The sequence below is a fragment of the Nicotiana tabacum genome, chromosome 4 (genome assembly GCF_000715075.1).
Source record: "Nicotiana tabacum cultivar K326 chromosome 4, ASM71507v2, whole genome shotgun sequence".
NCBI classification, from domain to species: domain Eukaryota; kingdom Viridiplantae; phylum Streptophyta; class Magnoliopsida; order Solanales; family Solanaceae; genus Nicotiana; species Nicotiana tabacum.
The window spans coordinates 105,013,028-105,032,728 of NC_134083.1; the positions used below are offsets into that span (position 1 = coordinate 105,013,028).

General features: G+C 39.1%; 1 protein-coding gene across 1 annotated transcript; it reads left to right on the plus strand.

Annotated features, from left to right (window-relative positions):
* Window positions 1-438: 438 nt before the first annotated feature.
* Window positions 439-18,453, plus strand: LOC107765075 (uncharacterized). The gene is made up of 3 exons (XM_016583677.2): window positions 439-876; window positions 15,643-16,001; window positions 16,306-18,453. Exons 1-3 carry the CDS (start codon window positions 678-680, stop codon window positions 18,337-18,339), a joined length of 2,592 nt encoding a protein of 863 aa, XP_016439163.2. The 5' UTR covers window positions 439-677; the 3' UTR covers window positions 18,340-18,453.
* The last annotated feature ends 1,248 nt before the right edge of the window (window positions 18,454-19,701 follow it).

Genomic DNA, 19,701 nt, shown 5'->3' on the forward strand with positions numbered 1-19,701 from the left:
TTCCGGTGACAAATGAAATAGTTGCCTTCGGTCTTTGGCCATCCCTGTCTTGGATTTCACGTGTCCCTTTTTTGGACGGCCACGTGACATAGCATATTTTACGCTATACATTAATAATTGCAGGTTTCTCGTAAGGGCAATGGACTGACCACCATTGAGCCATACATATAAAGAAGCTAATAGGGTAGTAGACTCCTCGGCGCAGAATGGAAAGATAAGAATGATAGGAATCAATTCAGATACCCTATGCTGGAATCTCCCTCCCTTGCATGTTTTATTTATGTACCGCAAAGACTTCTCGGGATTAATTATTAATCCCAATTTGTAATAATCCTCCTTGAACTATTTCTATGCTTTTAATAAATGAACTTTAATCAGAAAAAAAGAAAAATTATGTAATTTGCATTTATAATTGAAACTCAATTGCCAGTTTGCCACGAGTATCTGGTATTCTATTCTACTTAACTAAGGTTAAAGGCAAAAAAGAAAAAGAAATTGGGAAAACAGAAGCGAAACTCCAGCAAAAAAATAATGTATGAGAAAGAAAAAAGAGGAAAAAATGGAACCGTACGCAAAACGCTTAGTTGAAGATTGGTGACATTCTTCTCTACGATAGCAGGGTATAAAAATCAGTTTGGTGCTCGGTAAAAGAGGAAGCCAAAAAGACGCACACCACAATGGGGGCAACTCCGACTGAGGACATGGGCGGTGATCACACGAATACGTCGTGGAGCTCCTCAACTAACTGGACCATCTCTCTTGGCTCTCTCCAAACTTGCATCACCTTCGAATCCTCCATTTACTCTGAATCCACTCAGATATCTCCTCTTATCCTCGACGGACCTTCACCGGATTTTGCCCCCTGCGAAATCAAGTGTAAGTGACTATCAAAATCAAAATCAAAATAAAAAATTAACATATCGTGCTGTTTATTGATTAAATCAATTGTATATGTTGCAATTACTAATTATGCAATTTAGGGCCGCTGTTTCTCTAGAGTTAGAGACTTACTTGTACGGTAGTGTCGGGATAGAAATCTCCTAATTTGACTTACTATTAGAATGAAGTACAAAGTATTCATATCTGCGACTTGAACCAGAGACCTAGTCGATCGAGTGATTGTTTGTTTTCTTATTTGTGAGAAAAAAGAGATTGCAAATTTTATGGCAAATTTCATGAAATTTGATTACTTCATCCATTTTGGGTGGAATCGGTGTACACTCTTTCTTTAGTAATACTAAGGTTTGGTAGAGCTCTTCAACTTTAGCTGTTACAGAGAATTAGGGAAGGAAAGCAATTAAATCGAGGAGTTAGGCTTGCTCTAGGGGCAAAGTGTCACGCCCCGACCTCGGGGAGCGCGACCAGCACTCAACCGGGATACCCCAGCCGAGCAAGCATGCTAGATGCCTTCTACCCAACCTTGCCCATTAACAATATAAGAACCGGTACAAGTGATAGATATGAGAAGAGTCAAGTGTTCCACAATCTTTTTCATTACTAAAGGATATTCATTTATGATTTCTAAAATATTACAAGTTTATAGATATGATGAAAAACATATTTGCCCAAATACCAACACTTATTAGTTTAATTCCCAATATCATACACCACCCACAACCTGTCTACAGAGCCTCTAAGTACAACAAAAGAGTAGTATGGAAGTGCCGGTGACAAGGCCCCGACTATACCTCAAAACATAAAGTACAACGTCAAATGACATGAAGCCCGGAACATAGTAGGGCTCACCAAAATCTGATGAATAGAGAGTAATTGCTAACGAGGATCAAAACCGCCCGCTGACGAACCACCTGCATCCATTGAATATGCAGCGCCCCCGACAAAAGGGACGTTAATACATATGGAATAGTACTAGTATGTAAAGCTAAATGTCCTCTTTCGAAATAGAAAGCCAATAACAGAAGGGGAAACGCCATGGAGCAACAAGTAACAATCAATGATATCCAAATGCCAAATTAAAACATAACAATTTTCAAAATACGAAAAATATTATATATTTTTGGTTGGGAGATCATTAGCACCGATATACCGCCATGTTTTTAGCACGGAGTCCGATCACGCCCGATCGGCTAGGCCATCTTCCCACGAACAATGTGGTTTGACATGTGATGCGAAAAAAGGTGTTTCCAAGAGTAGTACCACCATGTGCGCAACATGGCGTCCGATCTCCACCCGATCGGCTAGGCCGCCTTACAACATATGCTGTGTGGGTTGACTTTCCAATTCACAGCTAATATCAACCTCATCCCAATTAAGGGGAATAACCATAATCACATCAATATTTCAATCTCATCCCAAATAAGGGGAATAATCATCACATTCCACCCCTATACCGGCACGTGTAGTTTCGGGTGTGAGCCTTATGGCCCACCCTTTCTCGGTTTGCTAATGATACTCCCAAAAATATTTTTGGTTTGCACACAAGGGAAACAAAAGCACAAATCTATTTTATATCCACCTCATTAACTTTCACACTATATATAGCCTCGTTAGTAACTTCAACCATTCACAACATCATTATTATTTCATTGGCTCTCTTGGCCATACTTATGATTCTTCATCCCAAGGCACGGTGGCCGTATCTTATATTCCACACTTTCATTTCTTTACTTACAAGGATTATCATCACAAATATCAACAAATAGAATATTTCGGAAATCACAACTTTAGGTTCATTAGTAATGAAAACTTTAAACACGGTGGAGAAATAGAGTAGAATGGTTAGCAATCAAAGCACAAGTTAAAATCATAATCGAGTAACACATCATTTATTCTTGAAATACTTTTCCCAAAAGGGCAATACACAATTTCAACTCATGAATATATAAGAGCTCAAAACACATTGGAAATACTTACAAAGCATAACATTAGTTAAAACAGCCACATTTGGGCATGACTTGAGTACATAAGGTTTTAGGCAAATCTATTTTTGAAGTCAATTTGGAACAGTTGAATCAAGGCTCATTTCATAACCTTTCTCACATCACTTCATTTCCCTGGCACCATTGGCCACAAATATAATTTTCGTCCTTGGTACGTTGACCACACTTTATACCCCCAACTCACTTCTTTCACTTTCAAGCATTTTTATAGATTATCAACCATATGAACATTCGAAATCGAGGCCTTAAGTATATATATGAGCAATAGGAGTTTTAGACGCATTGAGTATTCTTTCCAAGTTGAGCATAATGGGCTTTCATTTGAAACACGACTCAAAGCCGTAACATTTTAATACACATATCATTCAGAACATTTTGAATACATAATTCTCGACACTTTGCTTACTCAGGACAATCGAATTTATTGGGAACAACTCGGAACGTGGGAATAAGGAACTTGAGCCAACCATACTTGAAACTTACGGGAACATCATGGAATTCATTTCTAAGAGAGTAGTTTAGCCACCGTACCTTGTTTGAGCTTTCCTTAAATTACTACAACGCCCCACACTTCTAGCAATAACAATCTATAGGAAGATAGCGAAAATCGGTTAATAATTAGAAGGATTCCCATGGTGTAACTCTTCTAGGAATTTTGTCAAACACCTAGCATGCAAGATAGACTACGAAGCTCTACAATGGTAATCTCTTCCTCCCTCAACCAATTTCAACAAGAACTACCCAAAATGGTTCATTAACCTCACATACTACAACCTATTGTCACATGCATGGCCTATTTCCAACCCTACAATACACTAGAACTCTGTGGCGGAGCCATGATTTTTATTAAGGGGAGTCAAAATATAAAGAAACAAACTCACCAAGAACCAATTTCAACAAGAAACTAACAAAAATGGTTCATTAATCCCACATACTACAGCCTATTGTCACATGCATGGCCTATTTCCAACCCCACAATACACTAGAACTCATAACCTCTTGCATGAAAGCTTAGGAGTAGGACTTACCCGGATAGATGATAATCTAGTGATTGACTTCCTTGATTCTTGAAGGTAGGTGTAAGATTGGATGATTAGAATGCTAGATTTTCTTCCTCTCTAAAATGCTCTTACCTCTCTCTAAAATCAGCAGACAATCGTTACAAAATAAGCCCCAAAGGCTATTTATTAAAATGGGGCCGGGTTATAAAAATAGGAAAATGACCCGCATAACAGATATGCGGCCCGCAAAATGGGCCGCGAAAATGATGCCAAGAACTGGGCTGGTCTGGACCGGTCTGCGGTCCGCAGACCACTTATGCGGCCGCAGAATGACCCAACAAAATTCTTCGTGCCAAATTTGCGACGAAAAATGCGGACCGCGAAATGGATATGCGAATGCAGAATGGATCGCAAATTGACCTTCAAAATTCAACAACTTTCTGCTCAACTCCGCGATGATTATGCGGCCCGCGAAACAGACCGCTGAATTGCCCTCTTCTGCCAAAAATTTCCATCCACTCCTCAGAGCATTCTTCAACCCAAAAAGTCCGTACCGCGGCGAGTTCTACAGTCCTAAAACACATAAATCTACCTCGACACCACAAAACCTCAAATTCCTTGGCGAAATTTACGGGGCTTTACACAAAGTACCTCCGTCCCCACCACCAATGGGTGGGTTTACCTTATGTGGGGAACCACTGTTGCTCCCCTGGTTGTGCTTAAACTAGAACAACTTAGAGAGGAGAATTTATGCTTTTTAAATATTCTTCAATAAATCAATCAGTCAAATCAAGTATGCCTCAATCTAAACTAGTTGGGGCATTGGGCTCTGCTGTATTGGATGTTTGATTTTCAAAGCATTTTGGATTTAATGAAGCCATGATGCTGCCCAACTGTAGGACTGTATAGTAACTTGCTGATTGAAGGATCATAGAATCCTACTACTAAAAAGACTATAATATTTGAAGATGCTATGCATGGCTAAAATCTTCTGGCTTGCTTTAAGAACAAGCATATCTCTTAATTAGATTTTTAATAATTAAGTTGCTACTGCATATCGTGTCTGGAGTCTAGACATAGGTTGTCATGAAATCAGTTGGTTCCGTCGATACCCTTTGTTTCTTTGTTACAAATGTATGTATGAAAAGGATGCTTTTGTTAATCTGGAATGTTAAAGAGGTCTTCAAGCTTATCAATGCAATATCATTGTACCTTATTATTAATCCTCTAAAAAGTGGCAGCCCGATGCACGAAGCATGTGATGTAGGTAGCAAGCATTAGTGGATGATTCTATGGCTCGAACCCGTGACCTATAGGTCACATGGAGACAACTTTACTGTTGTTCCAATGCTCCCTTCTTATTACTTCTCTGCTGGAGAAAATATAAACACATGTCGTCTCAAAGGTGAATCTGAAGATGCTATCTTGAAGACATTGATTACACCTAGCAAGCTACTTTGGGTGCAAAATTTTGGGCTATATAATGGAAATTCTTAAGGAGGAACTGACTATAAGTTTTGTTGATCTTGTTTTTGGTTTGCAAGGATCAGTTTAATGGTTTATCTTCGCTATGGACTTAATATCTATTGCGATAGATTTTGTTGTTATCTTTTGACGTGTTTTCTAGAGAGTTTGAGATCATCTTTATTGGTTCCATCTTGAATTATATTTTCTCAATAATCCTTTTTATAGAATTTTCTCTTAATAATCAATACTGATATTCACTGCCTGTTAGATCTGCTGTTACTAAGGTTTATAACCACAGGAAGAAGGCTGACAATAAGGCTTAAATGTAACTGTTTTATTTATTTAGTACTTTGTGTATGTATTTCTAGCAATTACCTAGAAGTTAGGATGGTTATTTTGTATTATTTGTATTGGAAAGAGGGGAAGGGAGGCAGTTTGATGCAAAATCAAGAAGGTCAAGAATCCAAGAAATTCAAGAAGTCCATTCAAGATTAGAATTTCTTTCCCTAAAGATTAGGATTTCATATTTCTTGTTTTCTAGTAATTTGATTCTTGTTTTAGTAGGATTATTTTCCTGTGATGATGGGGTTACATCAAGGTTCGGCTCTTAGCCCATTTTTATTTGCTCTAGCGATGGACGTGCTGACGCGCCACATTCAGGAGGAGGTGCCATGGTGTATGTTATTTGCAGATGACATAGTGCTAATTGATGAGACGCGCTGCAGGGTTAACGATCAGCTGGAGCTGTGGAGGTAGACCTTGTAGTCTAAAAGTTTCAAGTTGAGTAGGACAAAAACTGAATACTTGGAGTGCAAGTTCAGTGTGGGGACGCAGGAAACAAAAGCGGAGGTGAAGCTTAATACACAAGTCATCTCCAAGAGAGATAGTTTCAAATATCTTGGGTCTGTTATTCAGGGGAACGGGGAGATTGACGAGGATGTTACGCATCGTGCTAGAGTGGGGTGGATGAAATGGATGCTTGCGTCTGGTGTTTTGTGTGATAGGAATGTGCCACCAAGACTTAAAGGCAAATTCTACAAAGTGGTAGTTAGGCCGACTATGTTCTATGGAGCGGAGTGTTGGCCAGTCAAGAAATCTCATGTCCAAAAGATGAAAGTAACAGAGATGAGTATGTTGGGATGGATGTGTGGGCATACTAGGAAAGACCGGATTAGGAATGAAGTTACTAGGGACAAGGTGGGTGTGGCTCCTGTGGAAGACAAGTTGCGGGAATCGAGACCGAGATGGTTTGGGCATGTGAAGAGGAGAGACATCGATGCCCAAGTGAGGAGATGCGAGAGGTTGACCATGGCGGGTCAGAGAAGAGATAGATGGAGGCCTAGGAAGTACTGGGAGAGGGTTTAGGCAGCACATGACACTGCTTCAGCTTACTGTGGACATAACCCTCAATAGAAAGGTGTGGGGGTCGAGAATTAGGATTGTGGGTTGACAGGTAGTCGAGAGTCTCTTCTAGTCGTACTGGTAGTATTAGTACTAGTCTTGTATTTTCCTATACCGCGTTCCTTCTTGTTAGACGATGTGGCATTATTGCCGGTAGTTTTCGCACTTCTCTTGTAGCTTCGTATTCCTAGATCTTTGCTATTACATGTGGTGCTATTTGTTTCCGTTATCTTATTTTCTTGCCATTATTATTGCTTGTTTATTGTGCCCTTTTCATTGTTCTTGAGCCGAGGGTCTATCGGAAACAACCTTTCTTCCTTCATAAGGTAGGGGTAATGTCTATGTACACATTACCCTCCTCAAACCCCACGTGTGAGATTTCACTGAGTTTGTTGTTTGTTGTTGTTTTAGTGGGATTATATTTATTGTTCTAGTCAAACTAGGATTGTTAGTTGGTAGTCCATTCCTACTAGAATTCTTTTTCCTATTTTAGTTAGGATAAGTTTTCTTAGCCTTATTCTTATTCTAGTTTAATTAGGATTAGTTTTCCTTAACCTTATCAATTTTACTCATTGCAAGACCTATTTAAAGGGCTCAATATGCTGAAAATAAAGGGGGGTGATTAGTTTTTCTAAGCTCTTGCTTCAAAAACCTGATTAACTTTTTATTCATTGTCTTTCCTTTATTCAACGCTTCTTGCAATCTTGCGGGATTGAAGAACGTGTGAGTGAGGTTTCTTTTCATCTTATATTCTTCTAACGTGAGTTTGAAGAACGCTTTTGCTAGTTTTGTGAAAATTTTTAGCGGAGTGCCGTTGTTTTTCTCTTTTCCTTGTACTTGAGAGGTGCAAAACCTTGAAAGTACATCACAGTTTATTCTGTAGGGTTTTCTGTGGTTGAATTTGGAGGATAAGGTTCCTCGAAATACCTTGTATGCGATGATGAGCTTACTTAGTATTGAAATCGAGTTGGCAGAAAGTACCGAAAGTCGGTCGCCCGCCCTATCATCCCGTGTCTCAACCAACTTTTTTCTTGTCGGAAATTTTCTCTTGCGGCTTATCGGCTGAATTATTGTTCTCAGTTGTTGTTTGTCTATTTGTAAACCTTGTTTAATTTGTTGGTGGAAATAAATAACAGTTGGCGTGTGTTGCTATATTGTGTTGTGTTTGGAAATTAACAGATCAAGGTTAGCAGAGTTTCTAGGATCCTAACAGATTTGATATTAGAGTCTTCAAGGTCTCAACCAGAATGGAAGGGAGGATTGAATGGTTGGAGAAGATAATGGAGGAAGTACAAGAGGAGATTGGCTAAGTACGGTATTTTTCTCTCTTCTTTGTACTTGAGAGGTGCAAAACCTTGAAAGTACATCATAGTTTATTGTGTAGGGTTTTCTGTGGTTGAATTTGGAGGATAAGGTTCCTCGAAATACCTTGGTATGCGATGAGGAGCTTACTTAGTATTGAAATCGAGTTGGCGGAATGTACCGAAAGTCGGGCCGGCCGCCCTATCATCCCGTGTCTCAACCAACTTTTTTCTTGTCGGAAAATCTCTCTTGTGGCTTATCAGCTGAATTATTGTTCTCAGTTGTTGTTTGTCTATTTGTAAACCTAGTTTAATTTGTTGGTGGAAATAAATAACAGTTGACGTGTGTTGCTATATTGTATTGTGTTTGGAAATTAACAGATTAAGGCTAGCAGAGTTTCTAGGATCCTAACAGATTTGATATTGGAGTCTTCGTGGTCTCAACCAGAATGGAGGGGAGGATTAAAGGGTTGGAGAAGATAATGGAGGAAGTACAAGAGGAGATTGGCTCAGTACGGGACTGCTTGGGGCAGTTTCGTGACTGGATGCAGAAACAAGGTGAACATGATGCTGAAATCCTTCGACATATGAAAGGAAAATCAATGGGGGAAGATCCAATTAAACACACAGAGGTGATGGCAGAGAACAGTGGCAATCAGAGAGTTGGTGGACACCGAGAAGAAGTTCAGCCACAATTTCGTGATAAAACGTGTCTGAGAAGACTGGAATTGCCCTTATTCTCTGGTGATAACCCATATGGGTGGCTTAATAGAGTAGAACACTATTTTCATTTCACCAGCATTGATGACAAGGATAAATTGGAGGTTGCTGCTGTTTGTCTTGAAGGTAAAGCCCTAAATTGGTTCCAATGATGGGAAATAAGAATGTCGATTGTCACATGGGATGTGTTTCGAGTAGCCATACTCGAACGGTTTACTCCATCATAGTTAGGGAACTTATGTGAGGTTTTGATAGGGTTGCAACAAACTGGAAGTGTGGCCCAATAAAGAGATCTCGAATTACTTTCAGCACCCTTGAGGGATGCCGATGATGAGGTTTCAATGGGAATTTTTATAAATAGCCTGAAAGAGGAGAATTGTATCTTAGCAAGTTGGGAACTCTAACCTAGATTATGGATCAAAACCAACGTATTGAAGAAGAATTGGGCTCTTAGCCAAGCCACTTGCCAAGACATATGCGTATGGCCCTTCCTAAGGGTCCAATGCATTTTCCTGTAACTGACAATAGTCGAACATGAAGCATTACAAGTTCGCATGTGCGTGTAACCACAACACCCTTTTATTCTGCACCTACAACTGTTACAGCAGTACCACGATTATTTCAAGAGCAAAGCAAGGAGAAAACATGTGGAGGGCCAGAAACTTCTACAAGGCGTGGGGGAGCATACAAAAGGCTATTTGATGCAGAGTATCAAGATAAATTAAGAAGAGGACTTAGTTTTTGCTGCGATGAAAAATATAGCCCAATCACTGGTGCAATTCAAAATAGTTAAATCTGCTTATTGTGGCAGTAGAGGCTGATGAAGAAGGAGGCATATATGAGTATTCAGAGGAAGTAATAAATGCGGGGATATACCAATTGAATGATCACGGACAACCGGAGTCACAAAAGTTAATGTAGTTGTCTTTGCACTCTATTGCAGGATTTACCTCAAAGAAGTTTTTAAAAGTATGGGCAACAATATCGGGGAAGAAAGGTATTGTGTTGATTGATTGCGGAGCATCAACGAATTTTATCTCTCGCAAAGTGGTCGAAGCATAAAGGTTAAACAAACAGAAACTAAGCGGTTTTTGGTTGAATTGGGGAATGGACATCAGGTGAGAAGTATGGGAAGATGCAAAGAAGAGGAATTGTGGATTGACGAATTGCGGGTAATACATGATTATTTCCTTTTCAATTTGGGCAGTGCCGATGTAGTGTTAGGAGTAGAGTGGCCGGAGACTTTGGGGGATATTCTAGCCAATTTCAAAACATTAACACTAAAATTTGAAATAGAAGGGCAAACACGAGTTGTTTGAGGAGAGCCCTTATTGTCCAAATCGGTGGCTTCACTTAAAACTTTGTTTAAAGCTTTGCAAAAAGATTTCGAACGGTATTATGTTGATTTGAATGAGATAACAGCAAAGGAAGAACAAGAGAATTTAGATTTGCAGCAATTACCAGAAGAATTTGGAACTTTGTTTGAGGAATTGAAAGGGCTGCCACCTAGTAGGAGTCATAACCATGCTATCCGACTAAAAAAGGGATCTAATCCACCCAATATTCGTCCATATCCTTATCCTCATTACCAAAAAAATGAGATTGAGCAAATTGTACAGGAAATGTTAGTAGCTGGTATCATCCAACCAAGTACAAGTGCTTTCTCTAGTCCAGTATAGCTAGTTCGCAAAAAAAGATGGCGGTTGGCGATTTTGCGTGGATTATCGAGCCCTTAATAAGATTATTGTTCTCGATAAATTTCCAATTCCAGCAATGGACGAGTTACTCAATGAGCTTGGAGATGCCACTATTTTTTCAAAGTTGGATCTAAGATCGGGGTACCATCAAATCCAGGTTTGCAAGGAGGATGTAGCCAAGACAGCTTTTCGTACACATGAAGGCCACTATGAGTTTTTGGTCATGCCATTTGGGTTGACTAATACTCCATCCACCTTTCAAGCTTTGATGAATGAGATATTGTATTGGTCCTTTTTTATGACATTATTTATAGTGCAAAATTTCCTACTCACTTGGATCATTTGCGGGAGGTGCTGCATATATTAAAACTCCATCACAGATTCTCCGGACCTAATTCACAGACGTTTAGGACATTCGAGTTTATCCAAGCTTCAGAAGATGGTGCCTAGTTTGTCTAGTTTATCTACATTAGACTGTGGGTCGTGTCAACTTGGGAAACATATTCGAGCTACATTTTCACGTAGTGTTGAAAGTCGTGCCGAGTTTGTTTTTTCTTTAGTTCATTTTGATGTATGGGGTCCTAGTAGAGTCAGTTCAACATTAGGATTTCGTTATTTTGTTAGTTTCATTGATGAATACTCAAGATGTACTTGGATTTTCCTAATGAAAGATCGTTCTCAGTTGTTTTCTATATTTCAGAGTTTTTGTGCTGAAATTAAAACTCAGTTTGGTATTTCTATTCGTACTTTTCGTAGTGATACTGCCTTAGAATATTTATCCTCTCAGTTTTAGTAGTTTATGACTTCTCAAGGAGTTATCCATCAGACATCTTGTCCGTATACTCCTCAACAGAATGGGATAGCAGAGAGAAAGAATAGGCATCTCACTGAAACTACTCGCACACTTCTCATTGAGTTCCATATTCCGCTGCTTTTTTGGGGTGATCCAATTCTTACAACTTGTTACTTAATTAATCGGATGCCTTCATCTTCCATCCAAAATCATATTCCACATTCAGTATTATTCCCTAGGTCACCCTTATATTCTCTTCCTCTTCGTGTTTTGGAGTACATGTTTTGTTCATAACTTAGCTCCCGGAAAAGATAAATTAGCTTCTCGTGCTCTCCAGTATGTCTTACTTGGCTATTCTCGGGTTCAAAAGGGGTATCGTTGCTACTCACCTAATCTTCGTAGGTATTTTATGTCAGTCAATGTCACGTTCTTTGAATCTCAGCCTTACTTTACTTCATCTAATCATCTAGATATATTTGAGGCCTTGTACCTACTTGTGAGGAATCTATTGTTCCTCCTCTAACATCCCCATCGACGTCCACAATACCACCACAACCACTCCTACCTATACCGACTTCTGAGGAGTCTACAGTTGCTCCTCCTACATCTCCAGCCACAAGGCCGCCACTTTTGACTTATCGTCGTCGTTCATGTCCAGCATCAGACCTAGATAATTCACGTCCTGCATCAGCTTCTGCACCGACTGCGGACTTGTCTCCTCCTAGTCCACCGATTGCACTTCGGAAAGGTGTACGATCCACACTTAATCCTAACCCCCATTATGTTGGTTTAAGTTATGACCGTCTATCATCACCTCATTATGCTTTTGTATCGTCTTTGCCCACTGTTTCCATTCCTAAGTCTACAGGTAAGGCACTATCTCATTCAGGATGGTGACATGCAATGATCGTCGAGATGTCTGCTTTACATGTGAGTGGTACTTAGGAGCTTGTTCCTCTTCCTTCAGGTAAGTCTACTGTTGGTTGTCGTTGGGTTTATGCAGTCAAAGTCGGTCTGGATGGCCAAGTTGATTGGCTTAAAGGTCGTCTGGTTGCAAAAGGATATACTCAGATATTTGGGTTTGATTATAGTGACACCTTCTCTCCCGTGGCTAAAGTCGCATCTGTTCGCCTTTTCCTGTCCATGGCTGCGTTCGTCATTGGCCTCTTTATCCGTTGGACATTAAGAATGTGCCTCTTTATCAGTTGGACATTAAGAATGTCTTTCTCCACATTGATCTTGAGGATGAAGTTTATATGGAGCAACCACTTGGTTTTGTTGCTCAGGGGGAGTTTAGTGGTCTTGTATGTCGATTACGCAGGTCACTTTGTGGTTTGAAACAATCTCTCCGAGCCTGATTTGGCAAGTTCAGCACAGTTATTCAGGAGTTCGACATGACTCGTAGTGAAGCTGATTACTCAGTGTTTTATCGGCATTTTGCTCCTAATCTGTCTATTTATCTGGTGGTTTATGTTGATGATATTGTTATTACTGACAATGATCAGGATGGTATTACTAATCTGAAACATCTCTTTCAGCACTTCCAGACTAAGGATCTAGGCAGATTGGAGTAGTTTTTAGGTATTGAGGTTGCTCAGTCTAGCTAAGGTAGTGTTATTTTACAAAGAAAATATGCTTTAGACATTCTTGAGGAGACGGGAATGATAGGCTGCAGACCTGTTGATACTCCTATGGATCCAAATGCTATACTTCTGCCAGGACAAGGGGTGCCTCTTAGCGATCCTGTAAGATATTGGGGGCTTATTGGCAAATTGAATTACCTCACAGCGACTAGACCTGCCATTTCATTTCCTGTGAGTGTTGTAAGTCAGTTTATGGACTCTCCCTGCGATAGTCATTGTGATGCAGCTGTTTGCATTCTTCGGTATATAAAATCAGCTCCAGGCAAAGGATTTCTATTCAAGGATCGGGGCCATGAGCATATTGTTGGATACACAAATGTTGATTGGGCATGATCACCTTCCGATAGACGTTTCACATCTGGATGTTGTGTTTTAGTATGAGGTAATTTGGTCTCTTGGAAAAGCAAGAAACAGAATGTAGTCCCTCGATCTAGCACAGAAGCAGAATATCGAGCCATGACTATGGCAACATGTGAGCTAGTTTGGATCAAACAGTTGCTCAAGGAGTTAAAATTTGGAGAAATCAGTCATATGGAACTTGTGTGTGATAATCAAGCTGTCCTTCATATTGCATCCAATCCAGTGTTCTATGAGAGGACTAAACACATTGAGATTGGTTGTCACTTCATCAAAGAGAAGATTCTCTCAGGATATATTGTTACAAAGTTTTTGAAGTCAAATGATCAACTTGCAGATATTTTCACCAAGTCCCTCACTAGTTCTCGTATTAGAGTACCAGTTTATATATGTAACAAGCTCGGTACATTTAATTTATATGCACCAGTTTGAGGGGGAGTATTAGAGTTAGTTCATGTAAATAGTCATAGTCCCACATGGAACATGAGTAATGTATGTATTGTGTATTGTTATAAATAGGGGTCCTTGTAACACATCAATAATATAATTTTTCGGTGTATTATTTCTCATAGTTGTCAATCTATAAAAATATCATTTTACACAGCAGCAACTGGAGTATTTGGGACATATTATTTCATCAAGTAGAGTTTCAGCGGATCCAACCAAAATAACAAGCGTGGTTAATTGGCCAATTCTCGAAGACATTAAAGGTTTGAGGGGATTTTTGGGACTCACGGGTTACTACAGGAAGTTTGTTCGTGACTATGGAAAAATAGCCAGGCGACTCACACAATTGCTCAAGAAAGATTCTTTTCGTTCGAATGAAGAAGCTCCGTTAGCTTTTGATTGTCTTAAGGAGGCTATGGTCACTTTGCCGGTTTTGGAACTTTCGGATTTCAGCAAAGTGTTTGTGGTTGAGACAGTTGCCTCAGGATTAGGCGTTGGAGCTGTCCTAATGCAAGAAGGACGTCCCATCACTTTTCTTAGTCAAGGACTTTCTGTTCGAACTCAAAGGTAATCTAACCCATGCTTAAGTTCAAATGAAACTTTATGCTGATGCTAAGTGTCGTGATGTGTTTCAGCCAGGTGATTTGGTTTATCTTCGCTTGCAACATTTCAAGCTTCGCTCACTTGCTAAAAATGTTAATGAGAAGTTAAGCCCTCGTTACCATGGGCCATATATTGTCTTGAGTAAAATTGGTGAAGTTGCTTATCGCCTTGATTTACCCCCTCATTCATGGGTGCGTTCCGTATTTCACGTTTCTTGGCTAAAGCGTGCTGTGAAGGATTCTGCTCCAGTTCAGCAGCTCCCTCCTTTCTTATCTGAAGAACTTGAAATGCAAGTGCAACTTGAAAGTGTGGTAGATTGTCGGACACTCTTGAATGGCTTCCAGGAGGTTTTGATTAAGTGGAAGGACTTAGCTGACTTTGAGAACACTTGGGAATCGTATGAAGTTATTGATGCTTAGTTTCCTCATTCTCACCTCGAGGACAAGGTAAAACTCGTTGGGGCGGGTATTGTTAGACTTGCTGTTACTAAGGTCTGTAACCGCAGGAAGAAGGGTGACAATAAGGCTTAAATGTAGTTGTTTTATTTATTTAATACTATGTGTGTGTATTTCATTTCTAGCAGTTACCTAGAAGTTAGGATGCTTAATTTGTATTATTTGTATTAGAAAGAGGGGAAGGGAGGCAGTTTATTCTGTAGGGTTTTGTGTGATTAAATCTGGAGGATAAGGTTCCTCGAAATACCTTGTTGTTGGGTGAATTATTGTTCTCGGTTGTTGTTTGTCTATTTGTAAACCTTGTTTAATTTGTTGGTGGAAATAAATAACAGTTGACGTGTGTTTCTATATTGTATTGTGTTTGGAAATTAACATATCAAGGTTAGGAGGGTTTCTAGGTTCCTAACACTGCCCTTGTAGTCATCTTGATTGGGTTTTGAGCCCATTCCCAGAGATTGTCGGCTCACTTGATGTATCATAGGCTAAGTAGCAATAGCGCTATGAGTTCACTCGTTTCGTGTTTTTGGAATATATGGTGTTTGTTGTGATTTCATTTAAGTGTTCGGGATTCTAATTTAACCCTATATAACCAGGATGCTGATTTTAATGTGATGCACTAGCTATCCAAGATTTTTGCTTATGGGTATTTAGAGTGTGATATGTTTGAGGTTTACTTGGGGAAAAATGCAGTTCTTTTTTGGTCTTCTCCACTCTCCTTAACCGGAATGATTAAAGTTCTTCCAAGCTATGCCTGTACTAGTTTGCATAGTCTTTAGCGAGAGGTGGCATCCCAAAGAATTAAGTAAACTTTTTTCTCGACTGTTATATTCTGATGCTATCGATTTCTGTATCTGCAGTATGCCTTATGCAAAAGCATGAAATAAGGCAGGTCTATGTTCGTAGTACTGCTCGTGTTTATGAGATATACTATGCACCTACTCTGCAGAGCGACGATGAGTATCTATGTACCGTCCGCTGTAACATAGCTGAAAGAGATGGAGAATTTCTCCAAGCTAGTGGGATTGACATAGTTACCCAGCAATATTTGAAGGATTTTGTAGGAAAACCAACAGAAGGTAGAGTCCCAGCTGAAGCCAAACTTTGCACCAACGACGATGACTGGGTCGACGTTAAGGTCCCTGATTCTCCTTTCGTTGGGAACGTGGTAAGCTGCCTGCAAAAGCACACAACAGGGAATGAACGGAGAAGTATTGAGGTACCACTATTAGATGACTTATGCAGACTTGCTTGTGTAGTATAAACAAAACAAAGAAAATGGTTTAAAGATAACTTGTGGAAAATGGATTCTATTGGAGATATTGAGTGTAATAACATCAACTCTATTAAATTTTTAGGCATTTGACATAGATGATTCTGTCCTATAGCGTTTCTTGGAATATTAATAGCAAAAGTTTTACCGAGTCTCTGTTCTTTTATTCAACTGCTTTATTATGGAGAAAACAGCCAAGTTAAATTACAAGATTGCAATATTTTCTCTGACTACAGATCTTATCTTGCAGGATTTGTACGAGGCCACAGCACAAATTAGTGATGCAGATCCCTGCATGTCACTGACAATTCGCTTTTTATCTCTTCAGAATAAAGGTTCTATATGCATTGACGAAATTTACATATGCGGTGACCCTATTGACTCTAATGAGGTTGAGACCCCAGCAGTTCTTATGGAAAACCAAGCTAGTTCTTTCATGGCCATGCTTGTTCCTACCCTTCTGCAACTATCTAAATCAGGCATAAGCCATAAGCAGGACAAAGATGTTTTTGATAGTCAAAGAAAGGAAAATGAAGTGAGAATTGCAGCAAGGATATCTGATTTTGCTGATGCCAGGAAAGAAAATGACCAGAAAAAGAGGATGAGTGCTGATCATATAGTGCAGTTGGATGTCACTAACAAGCCTATAGACGAACCAACTCATTCCCAGCCTCTGACACACCAGAACTTAAGCAGAGAGAACCACAATATCTCCACCATGAATAATGATGCATCACAAGCTCGTATTGAAATAGCCATTGAACAACTTGTTGAGCGAGTGAGCAGAATTGAAAATATTTGCTTGAAATTTGAAGAAAACATGGTTAGTCCAATGAACAGCATGGAAATGAGACTTCAACGGCTAGAGCAGCAAGTAGAAGCTCTAGCAAAAAACTCCCGATATTCTGAAGTCACGTCCTGCACAAGAATAACAGCTCCTTCATTTACCTGCAGTGATTCCAATTCTAGCTCTTCGTATAATGGTGGAAGTGAATATCGGCCTTGTGGGGCATCAGAACTGGAGAAGAAGGATCTCCCTTGCGCTAAGTTGTCCGACCCTTCTGATGACCTGCCTGTTTCTTCAAATCCTTCGCATATTCTTCCAAATCTTGTGATTGTTGCCCCTGAGTTTTCATGCGGAGAGGATGAAGAAGAAAATGATAGTGTTGAATCAGCAAAGGTTTCTTCTCAAGAGATGCAGAAGCAAGTTTTGTCTATTGATGATGCTTTAGCTGCAGCACTTTCTGGATTTCTGTCCACATCCCATGTTCTTCTACCAGATAATGGGACTTCGGAAGTTATTGCTTCTGGATCTGCTAGTGAGGTAGTAAATGAGAAGAATGAGTTTTCACGATCTACTCACAGTGATTCAGTTATCGCTCATGACTGTACTTTGGAGGGAAATGACAATGACATACCTTCAAAGTATACTCAAATTCTAGCAGTTGCAGCTCCCGACTTCACCGAGGAGGAGTACGAATTTGAGAATGCAAATTTTATCATAGGTTCTTCTGCAGTAGCTCCTGAACTTGCAAGCGAAGAAAATGGAAATATTGAAATAGCTTCTCCAAGCACTGGAAGTCAGGACCCTGGAGGCTTCCTTGATATTAATAAAAGCAAGAGCATGTGTAATGCAAGTTCAACTGTTGCTTCTGAGCCATATGCAGGGCAGGAGAAATTTCTCCATGAAAATGTGCACCTTAGAGAAACTTCTGGAATAATTGGTTCAAAACATCATCTTTATGCACAAGAAAGTGTCTGCAGATCGCAGGATGATCCCGCTGCTTGTCCTTCAGATCAAGATGATGAGGTTGCAGAGACTAAAGTAAGAGATTCTACCAGTGAGCCACAGATGAATTCTTGTAATCTAGAAAATGCTGCTGAATCTGAAGAACATGATGCTTCAAAAGGTTACCACATGGTCGCTATGCAAAATGTTTGTGAATATTCAAGGCCTTCTGCTCTGGATTTTGACATCCCTATCTTAGATGTGAAGTTTGCAGCCAATGAAGATGGTGATACCAAGTTCTCACTAGAAGTTCTTTTAGCTGATATGGCAAATGTTTATGTTGAAGCTCCTTCTCTTGATGAAAACGCTGATAATGCTGTCACTTGTGAGGGAAGTATATCCACTTTTATGGATGATGAAGAACTGCTCAAGTCTTCTGCAGGCGATACCAACCCACTGGTGGATTTTGGATTTTATGCTGCAGATGCATTCAGTAATTTGGATGGTAATCCAAGTATATCCAGCAACCAGGAGGTGTTTATCGGTCTCATCTGAGACCTACTTTTAGAAGTGTATATACACGTAAATGGAACTGGTTCGTGTCTGATTTTTCTCTCTTTAGTTGTGGTATTCTATATGATCAAGGAACGAACGTTTGTTCTTTTGTTCCATCCAGTCGTTTCCCCAATTCCTGACCGTTCCTGTGTCTCATTCCTGCCTATACCTATCAATTGGTCCGGGCCGACCAGGCTATCAAGGGATAGCCCATTGTTTCCCGAATCGGGTTGGATTGAGCTGCCCTTAATGGACTGGGTTGGGTCCCTGTTTTTGAAAAATTGGCACCGTGTGACAATATATAACATGAATTGGAAAATTTTTAGCCTTAGATTACGTTTGGCAAAGACAGCCCAAAAAAATTGGTATTGTATAGCCAAATTTTAGAAAACCTACTTCCCTATTTATTCTCTCCCATGACTCAACTACATTTGGTTTCCGCACGAGAAAAAGAGCGCGAAATGCTAACCTCCTTCGCTGACTGCAATTTCAAGCTCCGCTTCTATCACTTTTTTTGCTCTGAACTTGAGATTCATTATTTAGAAGACAAATTAGATTGCAAACAAACAAAATGCAGATTATTTTGTTATTAAAAAAATGCAGATATATACTTACACGTATATGCACATGTATAATACCTTTGGGGTCAATACTTTTTGATGGGTGGATTCGTCCTCATTTTTTTCTTCGCTTTTTTTCTTTTGTTTTTTGATTGAAAATATAGTCCTAATTCTCATCTTGTATATTATTGTATTTCTACCATCTATATTTGTGTATATTCATAAGAAATTATGTGTTATACATTGAGATATACATAGAAAAAAAATAAATTTTTGATATATATTTTGATATACAAAAAATAAATTTTGATATACATTTTGATATATACATAAAATAAAAATAAAATTGTAATATATATTTTGGTAAACACATTATTTGATGTGTTATACATTGTGATATACAAAAAATATAATTATTTTTTGTTATACACTTGGATATGCATTGACATAGAGTCAACAATAAATTTTAAACAATTATATTTATAATTGCATACTTTAGATATACAATTAAATTTTAATATACACAAAAAAGTAAAATAAAATTATGATATACATATTACCGTTGTGATATATATATTTGTTGGCTATTTAGTGCCAATATCTATAACCATGGCTTTTTAGTGCTAATTATGTGGGTAGGTTGTTACACCATGCCAAAATCCTATTTTTTTTTGCTGGGAGAACTACGAGAATGGCCCAAAATATGGAAACGCTTTTAGCATTTTGCAAAAATTAACCTTTTTTTGGCTAGATGAAGTTATATATATATATATATATATATATATATATGAAAGCATACGAG